Here is a 13190-nt window from a genome sequence, read left to right as displayed (position 1 = left end):
TAGTTAATAATTGGGAACAACAATACCATCTACCACAATATTTATAGAATTCTTTCTTCAGTACTGAAATTTGAAAATTTCACTGAGAAATATCTAAATTCTGGTATATATTTTAATTTTCCCTTGTATCCTGTTAACCCTTGGAGCCTAAAGATTCAGATATTTATTTGGAAGGAAAGTTTCCTTATAGTATTTATCTGAATATTGCTATAGCTTCATTTGTCCTCTTCTTTAGCATCTACAGTGATTCACGTGTTACATTTCTGTGGTATACCCTTCATATCTATTATTTTTACTCAGATCAATTTTATTCTCTTGTTCTTTTACTACAAATTCTGAAACCTGTCCTTAACATAACTGATTTCACTTTCTCCATTGTGGATTTTGTTCTTTATGGTTTCTAGTATTGGTTTTAATCTTGCCATGACATTCTTTTCTTACATTAGTTTCCTAATTGTGCCATTGTGCCAGCTATCTTTCATCTCTCATTTCACATATTTTCTTTAATTTCCTTGACAGTAGAAAGGAGATATCTACAATGAATTTAATTATCTTGTAATCTTTTTTTCCTCAAAAACGTATTCTATCTCTTAAAATATGTCTCTCTTCTGTGTCATGAAATCGTTTTAAAGGATTTAAGTTATTGTCCTGATTATTTATACTTGAATCAGAATAGATTTAGCTCAGTTTATCTTCCTAAACTGAGTGGGAGAAGATTCAAAGACCCCTTAACTGTTTTCTTGAATAGTCAGGGAATCCTTCACCTAGATCTTAAGCCAAAGAGCTGGAGAATGTAGTTTTATAATATCATTTTGATGATTTACCAGCCTGAGAGGAGTGGGAGAAGAAGCTGAGGCCATGGACATTTCCAGGAAGGTCACTTTATTTCTATATGAAACTATATAGAAGCTATAATGAAACTATTGCTATGGTTGCTGAAATATCAGGACTGCTATTCTGTTCAGCTTAAACTCTACTACAGGAAGATGGCATAGTCCTTGGAGGCAGCTTATTTATTTTTAGTTGTTTACCCATTTTATGGTACCCATTCAGTTCAGGAAAGGGTTCTTTCATCTGGCACGCGCCCATATTAATGAGAAGCCTGATCAGAGGAAAGCTTCTTGCCTGAAGGCTATCTTTTGGTGTGTACTTGCTTATCTGCTAACCCTGCTTCAACATGGTGTTGGTCCAAGGTGATGAATTATGCTCTAAATAAGTCTCATTCTCTTAAAGGTCGCTCCTATCTCTTGTCCTCACTCTTTGAAATTTTGGAGGTATTACTGGGATCATATAGGATTTTAGCCACTTCTGCAACACTGAACTTCTTTACTGGCAAAGAAAAATTTTAATTGTCTTTTGGTGACATCCATCAAACTAGATCTATTTATACTATATCTAGTAGAAATGCCTATAATTTTACTCTATCTTGTTTTCTAACTCTGTGACACAGCTATTAAGATATTAACTAACTCCTACTTTACTGTTGCTAATATAGGAGAGTAAAGCTAATGAACATGTAAGTGTTTCCATCTTCATTTCCTAGAAGGAGAGGCAGACTTTTGGTGTTTGGACTCCCGAGAGTAATTAATGGTGTCTTTGTGTTTTGGGAGACCTCCTGAAGCCAGCACCCCTGAAGATTCTGTTTGGGATGCATGGGCCCTTGAAGGCAGGAGCCAGAAAAGGATAAGTTTGAAAGGGAGGAGTGGTGCGACTTGGCTCTCTGGGGCCTTCGGTCGGTGGGATTTTGTGGCTCCTGCAAATGAGAGGCACCTACACACAGCTTGTGTCAGGGCCCCAGGACAGACAGGACCTGAAATGGAGATGACTGCAGGTGTGTCAAGGACAGCTGGACCCTGGGCATGATGCATAAAGGCATGCGAGCTACAACCAAGGTCTCCGTGCCCAATCTGGCAGAGAAAAATAAACCAAACACTCTCAAAAGGTTTGTGGGAGTCATAAGGAAGGGGCACAGGAACTTAAAGTATTCCAGGGGAATTTTTCCAAGGGACTTGGCTCAATCAGAACATATCAACAGTCCATATGAGGAAGCATAACCAAGACCTCCTCAGAGAGCAGCTGAAGAAAACTGAATAATTTTAAAACACTATAATTATTTTAGTTACACAATTTTTCATGAATATAGCCTCATTACAGGAAGATAAAGAGAAAATGAGAGAGAAAAGGAAGAAAGGAAGGAAGGAAGGGAGGGAGGGAGGGGAGACAAGGGAGGAAGACAGAGACAGGAGAGAGAGAATCAGGTCCACGATGTCAGTTTCTCTCAGACTAGTGTCTGTAGGTACCCTTCCCCCTTCTCTCTCTCATCTATATGCTCTTTTCTTTCCTACTAGAGAGAAATATCTTGTGCGGTGTTTTGCACAACTGGCTTCATCATACACAGACACATTTTATATATATCAACTTGCAAAAATTTTACAACGTACTAGAAAACTTTCCACATCTTGATTTACCTCATCCATTTTAACTGTTGAATAGTAATAATAATTATAATTCGTAATGATTAAGGGCTTCAGACGTGCAAGACACTGCTCTAAAATGCTTGACTATTATCTTATTGAACTCTTACGACTATCATTCTATGAATCATTCTATGAAGGAGAAAACTGAGTCACAGAGCATTTAGGTAAGCTGCCCAAGATCCAAATTGTCCATAATTGCCAGCTAGTCTACCTCTAGAAACTGTAAGCAGAAGTACCACACTATAATGTACTGGATCCCATTGTAGGAATGTATCACAACTGATTTAATAATTCACTACAGATATACATTTAGATCTTTCATGATTTGATATTACAAACAGCTGTAATAAAGTTACTGGTAACTTAAACAAGTGGACATTGAGATATGATGGGCTACTTTCCACAGATGATTAATTCTTTTCATAAAACCAAATGTAATGAATGTTCAGATTTATTTAGCCTTCAGAAAAATCATGACTTTTCCTCAAACTGTGGTAATTAACTATATGACAAACTCCCTATAATTAAGGGATAAATTGCTGGCATTTTATAAGCAAGAACATTTGCATGCTGTAATTACTCTGTAGTGTACCATTTATCAAACATGTACTTTGAACATAAGAGGTTATATAAGTACATAACTACCAAAAGAAACCCTTTTCCTTCTCCATGTAAAACTGACAACCAGAAAATGATAGTTTGGCATAAGAATGCTAAAACACTAGGCCATACCTGTGGACCACACTTTAACACTGGTCCTCCTTTCTCTCCTCAGAGGGCCAGCTTTAAGGATCTAATGTCATTCTCCAACTATCAATTATTAAGATCAACTTACTGGGGAGCGATTTGCATTCACTTGTTTCCCACTGTAAACTATGATGAAAAGCAATATATTTACTCCAAACATTCCTTATCACAGAAAGAAGAGAAAGCTACTGTGGGCTTCCCTGAAGTGATGGTCTTCCTCCCTTTCTGGCTGATGAGCTCAAATACATGTCCTCTCACCCGCAGAGCTCCTGGGGGAAGCTCCTGAGACTCGTGCTCTTCCTGTGGTCTATGTGAGTGAGGGCAGCAGACCACAAACTGTGCAGACAGCGTTCTGCCTTGCAGACAGGGATGGAGAGAGCAGAGAGGGAAGTTGGAGCTCAGCAGGGTGAGCGTAAATGTGCTAGGTGTGTGAAGGGGAGAATCAAAGTAGATTCCAATCATCTTTATTGCCTAACTACCAGAGTGAAGACAAGGCACATGAATTTGTCATAAACAAAAATATTAATGAAAGCAAGAAGTTAATAAACACGGATCTCTTGCAATCTATGGATTCTAACAGAATACGTTTGCTTTCACCATCTAACATCTTAAAAGTCACTATAAATAAAAATGAATTTGCATAAAATCAAGAACAGAAATATTTTAATAACTTAATATACATAATGATGTAATGGTATATAAGAATATCTGGCAATGCTAGTAGACCACTAAAGAACCGTTATGCAAATAAATATGTTAAAAAGCAGAAGGCTGTGATTTTTGTTCAAGTTAATATATTGAGAGGTATATAAAATAAAGACTCTATTTTTTACCCTGATCATTTTCTTCAAACTATGTTTAAGATCGCTTCCTAAATTCTGTTTTCTATATTTAATTTAAAATTAAACAAGATTGAATTTTATATGTATTATTCACTTAAACATATATTTTATCACATAGGCATGTGTCTTGGATGACTACATTGTATAATTTTTCTTTGCTGTTTATCAGTGATATGGACATTTGCAAACTGCTTAACTACTTGGAAGTTCAGTTTTCTTAACTGTATAATGAGGAAATTTATTATAAGAGGGCATCAACTAAACCACTGTAGAAAAAAGATGAAAACAATCCAATGACTCAAAGAGAAAAGGAATTTATTTGTTTTTCAGAACCATCTAGGGTATGTATGTGGACTGCTCCATGAGTTCATCCAGAACCTAGGCTGTCAAGGAGGGTAGGTCATCTTTGAAAATTAAAGACTATTCCAGTCATTTACCTTTTCCATTTGGCGAGAAGGAGTACAGAATGTCCAGGACAAGAGTTTTCAAAGAGATGACCCAGCGGTTGTTGCACCTACCCTTCTGCTCACATTGTATTGGCCTAAACTTGGTTGCATGGTCACACCTAACAGCAAGGGAAGCTGGGAAAAAGACTACAGCTGGGCAGCTGTGAGTGTAGCTAAAATTGGAGTGGGAAATTTCAGTAACTAAAAGGAAGAAGTGGAGAAGGAATACTGGTCAACTATTAGCAGTCTTTGCCACTAATAATACTCAGCTTTAAAAATTGTTGTAAAGAACAAAATTCTACTTGTAGAGCACAGAAGTATTTTTGTGGAAGCAATCAGCATAGTATTTGACACATTCTGAATGATCACTAAATGGTCATTGCTATTTTATTACCATCATCATCATCATCATCATCATCTAGTGTCTCTATCCTCATCTAAATGCTTGAATTCCTTCCGCAGTATCATGGATAAGTGATTATTTAGCTATTCTTGAATCCCTATAGTAAAAAGAAATTTCATTGCTTTTAAGGTGGGAATTCCACTTTCAGAAAGTTGTTACTACTTACCAGACATGATTTATCTTTCTACACTTTCATTTCTTTCATCCTAATTGTGATCTCTGAGGCCCCACAGAACAAATCACATCCCTCTGCCATACGACAGTACTTCAGATATTTATGGGAAACTATTGCTTCTTTCTTGAGTTTTCTTTTCCTATAAACTAACCATTTTTGTTCCTTCCAGTCTCTTATAATCCATGATTTTGAGTCCACTCACCATCTTAGACACATCTATTTGCTCACTTAACAAATATTTATTGTCAACTTTTCTATTTTATCAATATTCACCTTTAAACCATGTCACCAAGGGCAGTACACAGTACACCAAGCTGGTCTGAGCAAAGCAAACCATCAAACCCCTCATTCAGGATATCATTTTCCCTAAGTGGGACTTAAAACCATATTAACTTCTGGAAGCCATATCATGCTGTTGACCCAAGTTGAATGGTAGACTACTATACTCCCTGAGCCTTTTTCATTTGTGCACTTAACCTAGACATACCCTACCGTACAGGAACTTTTTTAACAAGTCCAAATACAAAACACTTCCTTTATTTCTAGTTAATTGTTAGTTATATCTTTATTGTACTCTTCCAAGAATTTTTATTCTTTCATCCAATGTATTAATTATCCCTCACAGACTCAGACCATCTAAACCGCCAATTAGCATGTAACTGAACTCTTCATCTAAGATATTGATCAAAATCTGGACGTGGACGGGGCTGAGGAGAAGCCATTAGTAACCCTCTGAGCAGTCATTTAAAGTCTCAAGAAAAGTTATTGTTATCTACCTGGCTTCTCTGTTCATTGCTATGCTCAATGAGGCCTTGACCTGCCATTCAAAGTGCTACCTAGTCAGGCTCCCTTCAGCCCAACCCGACCCCCAGTGCCCCCCTGAGCAGGAGAGCATGACTGGTGATTCCCTGCTGCCAGAACTTTATACACTGAGGTTCAACAAATATTTACTGAGTCCTGATTATGTGCCAGTTGTTACAATAAGCAGTTTCTCATATAAGTGAGGCATGGAAGAAATGGAATGCTTATATTCTCAAGTAAAACTATCTTATTATTTTGCCCATGTGTGGGGACCACTGTATAACATTCCTATCTTGAAGCTATGGCAAATTACAGAATGCATCCCATGTACAGACTTAGCTTTTAGCGTGAGGGATTTGAAGAAATGTTTTCCATGTGATATGCATTTTTCTAAGATGTTGTATTCAGTGACTAAATTCTTGCTAAATACCACATTAGACTCTGAGCTTGTTTTAGTAAATCAAAAATGACTGTGTAGGAACTCTCAAGAGTAATTATTCATTTGCTCTAACAATCACATTTAGAATTTAAATTATCAATCACCTGTACAGATGTTACCTTTTCCAAAGGACTTTCTACTCGAGGAATGCTGATCATTGGCATCTGTGCCAGATTATCTGTGTGTATATGCTCATTTTCTGGTTGTCTTCCTTTGAAATTATTTACCACACACACGACCTAAAATTTTGGGAAAAAATACAGTTAAAGCAAAGCCATGCTCCTTATAACTATGACCCTTGTGAATAGCCTGATATATCTAATCACAGTAATAAAGTATTGGAATTACTTAAATATTACATGTCTATAACTTTACATCCAGATTTATCTTGTGTAAATTGTAATGGTTAATCCAGCACAAGTATGTTCAAGAACATTCATCAATTAATACGTAGCTCAGTTAATAATGATGATTTTATTATTCCAAAATTTTCATTAAATTAGGTTATAGTCAATGCTCAAATCAATCCAAAAATAAGATCATAACCCTATAAAAGTTCATAGCAAGCTAACCTTTCCTTATTGTGGCTAACCTACAACTTAATTTAAATGCTAATTATTTCCCATTGCTTTAAGATCATTACATTCATAAGAAACCTTCTACAATTGGCACTTTCTAATTTAGTAGCATCCTTTAATTAACCTAATCTATTGTCTATTATTGTATCCCACATATATTTGGCATTTCAACAATAGCTTACTACTGCTACCACTGAAATAGAAGACCTTCTACATAAAGGAAACTGGCCCTTGTTTCAATTGATTATATCCCATAAGTGACAGAATTTGAATTAAACCAGAAGTTCTCATATTCTAGTGTGCATAAAATGACACTTCTAAAAATGCACATTCCTAAGCCCTCCCCTAAAAATTCTGATTTCACAGATGAAGGATAAGGCCTAGGAGTTGCCACTTTTAAAAGGCATTCCTGAAGCTTCTGATGCAAGTGAGTCAAACTTTAAGAAATAGTGATTTAAACAATACAGGAAAATTATTTGCTCTTATTTGCTTATATTGAACTAATGGGTAAGCTATTCTTGAGCCTTCTTTTTCTGGGTTTTATATTCTATTATCAAACCAAAATATAGAACTTACTTGCATTTTATAACCCAACATTCATTTAAAAAAATAAATGCTTAATATACAAATATAAATTTACATTGTATATTTTTCACAAATCCTCCATTGGAAAGCCTTTCCTTTGGTAGGGCTCATTGCTGAATATTTTCAAAGGCCAATTAGATCTTGGTTACTCTCCAGTTTTTAAATAAAATTTTCAAATCTACAAAATAACACATACTCTGAGACTTTATCTCAGAAAAATAATTTCCTTGCAAATTGCTATATACTTATTATCCTTCCACTTCCTTGAATTATTACAGATCAGAAGCATAGATCAAAGCCTGATAATTTGATACCTCAGCTTCATCACTACCATCAAGATGTTTAAAGTAAGGGATGGCAAAGGCTTAGAGATGGGTACTTGATAATCCTTCTATCAAATGTTGACCCTGCAAAGGACTAATAGATAGTGTTTTGTCTGTAACGGGCAGAGAGTATATGTTTTTGATTTTGCAGGCATACAATCTCTGCAGCAAGTACTCAGCTCTGCCATTTTGGTGTGAAAGCAGCCAGAGGCAATTCATATAGGAATAGGCATATCAGTGTCCCAATACAACTTATCACACTGCTATATTTAAAATGGATAACCAACAAGGACCTACTGTATAGCACAGGGAACTCTGCTCAATAATCTGTAACAACCTAATTGGGAAAAGAATTTGAAAAAGAATAGATACATGCATATGTATAACTGAATCACTTTGCTGTACACCTGAAACTATCACAACATTGTTAATCAACTATACTCCAATATAAAATAAAAAGTTTAAGAAAAAATAAGCAGCAGACCAAATTTTGCCTATGGGCTGTAGTTTGCCAACTGACTACTGCCAAGAGCACAAAGAATATAATCAAGAATTTTAGCCAACAACAACATAACAAACAGCAGCTTCATACCCATTTCATAAAATATATACACACACACTCACATTTCCCTTTTCATTAATATTATAAATTAATGGAAAATCGGCAGATGAAAACATTGCTACAAATTCTTCTGAATTAAAATTTGCTAAAATAACTATGTACATAGACAAAAGGAAGTCATCAGATGAAGAAAGATTCATCTAGAGTTAATATGGGCTACTGAAATTAGTATAATTGCTTTTTATGCTATTTAGGTTTGGAAAACTCTTTGAAAGGTATTATCAGTTATCTCTTTGCCTTAATTGAGGGTCAGGACAACACCCCATTGAAGCAGCTAAGAATTCACATGTGAAATATTTAATTGCCTAACACAGAGTAGATATTCATTAAAGCATTTATTAGCATAATGATTACTTTTCATTACTGTTATTATTTAAATCATAAGGAAGGAAATTACCAAATCTTCCCTAGACTCATATTCAAATATTTAGTAAGTCTTGTAACGTTCACAAGTATGAAACTGATATCCTATTAGAAAAATACTCAAAGAAAAGCAATTGACCTGTTTTTTTGATCCTGAGTCTGTAAGTTCTTGAACAGTCCTCTAGGTCTCAGTCTTCTCAATTTGAAAGTGAAGAGGTTGCAATAGATTAGCAAGTTAGCTCCATTTCTTTGGTTGGCAAAGGTATGAAAAATGCAACAGATGTTCAAAATAAAACCCAAGATGCGCCCATCTCCTGGCCCTACTCCAAAACTTGATCTTTTTCTGGACTCTCTCAGGGAAAGGCAATACCCCTCACATTCCTGTTCCCCTAATGCAGTTGCATGAGGCTGACAACTTGGACACCTCCTATACTCAACCAGTCACTCAATTTGCTCAATTTTCCTTCCTAAAGATTTTGATTTCTTATATCTGCTTTGTTCTATCTCCGACACCCACGACTCCATCGACTAAGCAATCACCACCACTTGCCTGAATCCCTGCATGGCTTTCTAAAGTCTCCCTAAATCCAATCTTGGCTTCCTCTGATCCCTTTCTACAAAGAAGTGAGAATGGTCTTTCCAAAATGCAAATTGTATCATGTCAACCTTCTTAAAACCACTTTGTGGCTTGGCTTCTCATTTCTCTTAAAGTGTAAACTCTGGCCCACCTTTCAACCTTCCTTCTTGGTTATCCAAACACCTTCTGCTCCCTTTCACTGCCTTTTGCTTGGAATACTCATCTCCACTGTCTTTGGGCACCATATCTTACTCATCTGTGGTATCGCCATCTCCCCTCCACTTCCTTACTAGTCTTCCTTGACCCCAGGCTGTTTTTGTTTGTTTGCTTGTTGGCAAGGACCTGTGATTCTTTTCAGCCAAGCACCTATCTCTATATGAAATTATACATCTGTTAGCATAGTATTTTGGTTGATGTGATTCTCTTTCAAGGTTATCAGCTCCATGGTAGCAGACACGGTTTTATTTTTCATCACTATTGTATTCTCAGTGCCACCGTGAATGAACAGATTAATGAATGAGCATGTATGTATCCAGCCTAAAAATTCTCAAATTTTCTAACGTTCCTGTATAATTTAAAGTGATTTTCTTTTGAAACATTCTATTTTTACATTAGTGGTTTCCGTGAGTGTAATTCTACCCTCTCTTCCAAAAAATGACACTCCTAAGTCACCATTACACATAGATTTTTGTTTCCTTTTTCCGGTAGTGATAATAAATTAATCTGATTCATCTGTGATCATTTTCCTTCTTCCTTGTGGCAAATAAAACATCTCTGTTGTATGGGGCTATGTGCATGGGCTTTGGGGTCAAACAGGCCTGGGGCTTAATCCTGGGCTCTTTCATTTACGAACTTTGTGAGCCCAGGCAAGTTACTTAATATAATGAGACCTGTTTCTCTTATCTGAAAAATGAGGACAATAATAACTACATCTCAACATGCTGTTATGAGGATTAATTGAGTTAATATAGTAAAGAGTATTCAAATAATTCCTATTATTATTATTATGATGTTACATATGTCAACCCGACAAGCTTTTGCTTTGGCTCAGTAAACTTGAACTTTTCTGCTGGACACTAATATGCATCTTTGTTGTAAGTGCTTTGAGGCACACATTTTTATAAAACAATATTAGTCAATCTACAGCTATTGTTCAACTAGTACTTGCTTTGTATTTTCCTAAGCTTGGGGATTGTGTTCTCTAACTTTGAAGAAAAGGCACATGAGATAAAAATAATAAATTTACTACAGAAGGTAATTACTTGTTAGATTGTAACAGGACTGACTTCAAGTGCAGTGGAAATTCAGGAAAAATGGGAGAACCATGTAATCAGGGACACTTCCTGGGGAAGCTGGGATTTGTCTAAGAAAAATCTCAAGTGCATAAAGGATTTGAACACAGTCATCAAAGGTGAAGACCATGATACCTAGAGCCTTCTCTGTACCACACACTCGACTGCCTTTACTATATATGTGATTTCCCTTAACCCTCAAAAGAGCTCTGGGAAGTAAATAAAACAGTTCATTCATTCATTCATCAAATATTTCCTGAGAACCTCCTATGTACCAGACCCAATACTGAGAATACACAGTGATGAAAACAAATAAACACCTTCTCTGTGAGTGGCTTACATTCCAGTGGGTTTGATAGCAAAAAACAAAACCAAAAATATTATATGTGGTATATTAAAAGTTGAATTACACAGTGGAGAAAAGTGAATAGGAAATGAGAAAAGGAGTCCTTGGGGAGGGGTATTCACTTTAAATACAGTTCAGGGGAGGCCTCACTATTTTAGGGATGATGAGGGGCTAAGTGACTTGTGTGATGTCACACATCCAGCAAAAGTGGCAACAGAAGGATTCAACCTAGGTTTGTCTGACTCGTACTCCTGTTTTGCTCTCTAAACTATACAGAGGAGTGGGTGTTCCAGCTGAGGCAACGTACAGGCTGGACAGAGCCTATCTGTGTAAGAGAGGAAGAAAACTGACTGGATTCCATGCGAAGGAGTTCCACTGTAACAAAGGAAACATAAACTTGGCCGGGAAGAGTGAAGCCAGATTATGGAGGATCCCAGAAGTTCAATGGAAGTGTCTGATTTAATGCAGCAGGAAAGAGGGTTTTGTTTGTTTGTTTGTTTGTTTTGCTTTGTTATTGGCAATGAATTATGGTATCATGTGTATGAAGCAGAATGTGAGGTCTTTGGAGGAGAGTCTGAAGTGAGCAGGCAGCTAGGAACCCATTGATATAATAATAGAGGAAAGAAGTTTTGATCTCTAAAATCGAGAGGTTATGGTCAGAACAGTACAGAAATACGACATGGGAGAAAGACTCTGTAGTGGAAACGAACTGGAACTAGATCAACCACTGGGTGTGGGGGTGAAGGAGGAGAGTGAGTCAAAGGCAAACACTAGACACCAGGTGTGCGTGATGGGGGATGTGAATGCCTTCAACTGACACGCAGAGGCTTGGAGTAGGTTAGTGTTAATTTTATTTTGGAATCATTTTACTGATCTGCACACACTGCAGGATCACTGGAAACACCCCAGCATACTGTAAGCCAGAGCTGTAGTCACTGCTTGAAATAAATATTCTAGTTAGTTGCCCAAATGAGAAACCCGAGAATCATCATAGATTGCTGCCTGCTTCACCCTCATCATCTCCAATGTTCCATCAAGCTCCAAAACATTCCACCTCCCAAATACCTCCCGATAGCCTCCCCTCTCTCTGTGCCCTCAGAGGCCCGATTTGTGCCATCTTATTTCCCTGGTTCTGCATAACTTGTCTCCTCTATCTTCACCTGGAGTTTTATTTTCCAGAAAACATATTTTCCCCAAAGCACAAATCTTATCAGGAAGTAAAAGGACTGACAGGAAACAAACTCTCACTTACTGAAATTATTTCAGTCATCCATGTGGCCATGCACTGAATATACACACCATTTTGTTTAACCTTATAAATCCTTACAATAATCCTTTAAGGAGGCTGTTTATAGCCTCCTTTAAAGAGGAAAAAACTGAGTGTTGCTTAACGGCACAAACTGAGTAGATAAAGAAGCTGGGATTCAGATTCAGCCAGGCTGTTTTTCTCTGTTTCAACTCACTTGGACCCTGACAGAGGCTCCCAAATCACCTACGTTTTTAAACAAAGGTCTAAGTTATTGTCATAACACACGAGGCCATTCAGGGAATTCCCCTGTGTGCTCTTCCATTCCCCTTTCTCGTCACTCGCGCTGGATGACTGGTACCATTTCCGGGTGCCATGTTCTCTCAGATGCACGTGGCGCCTTGGACCTAGACTATAGGAGAGGCTTCATACATACTTATTTTATGAAGCATTTCATACTGCCTCTGTGCACTGTGCTCTTTGCCCCTCATTCCTTATGCCCCAGGCTAGACCTACCTGCTTTACGAACTTCTCAAGTTTATAAATTATCTCCTCTTTCTGATTTGTCCCTAATCCCAACAGGGTAGATCTCTTGAGTATATGTACCTCTACCATTACATTTACCCTCTATAGAACTCTTTGTGTCCATTCTGTCCCACCTGACTGCGATCTACTTGAGTACCTGGATTGTATCTTTTTCGTGTATTTATTCCCAGCACCAAGCACAGTGCCTGGACTAGAATAGGGTCTCAGTAAATGTTTGTTTCATGAAGGAAGAGAAGAAGGGAATGTTTGAGGGAATAACCTGACTATTACTGCCTGACCCCGGAAACAGATTCCCACAGAAGACAGGTCATGTTTATCTGAGCCTCCTTGCAGCCCCCGTTCTTGACACCTTGCCTGGCACCTGTAGGCACTCACATTCATA

The 13190-nt window shown here is 37.3% G+C and overlaps 1 protein-coding gene across 7 annotated transcripts in view; it reads right to left on the bottom strand.

Moving 5' to 3' along the window:
• PLPPR5 (phospholipid phosphatase related 5) overlaps positions 1 to 13190 on the bottom strand; it is a 140101-nt gene that overhangs the window by 14602 nt on the left and 112309 nt on the right. For 5 of the 7 annotated variants that reach the window (XM_082477962.1, XM_082477963.1, XM_082477960.1 and 2 more), the window contains one exon: positions 6435 to 6569. In XM_082477962.1, coding sequence (XP_082334088.1) covers positions 6435 to 6569 — 135 coding nt within the window. The remainder of the gene's footprint in view (positions 1 to 6434; positions 6570 to 13190) is intronic. The other 2 variants (XM_082477961.1, XM_082477966.1) reach the window with 1 other exon arrangement.

The sequence above is a fragment of the Balaenoptera physalus genome (assembly GCF_965194825.1).
Source record: "Balaenoptera physalus genome assembly, chromosome: 1".
NCBI lineage: Eukaryota > Metazoa > Chordata > Mammalia > Artiodactyla > Balaenopteridae > Balaenoptera > Balaenoptera physalus.
Note: the sequence above shows the minus strand (reverse complement) of the source record. Positions and strands in the feature narration are given on the sequence as shown.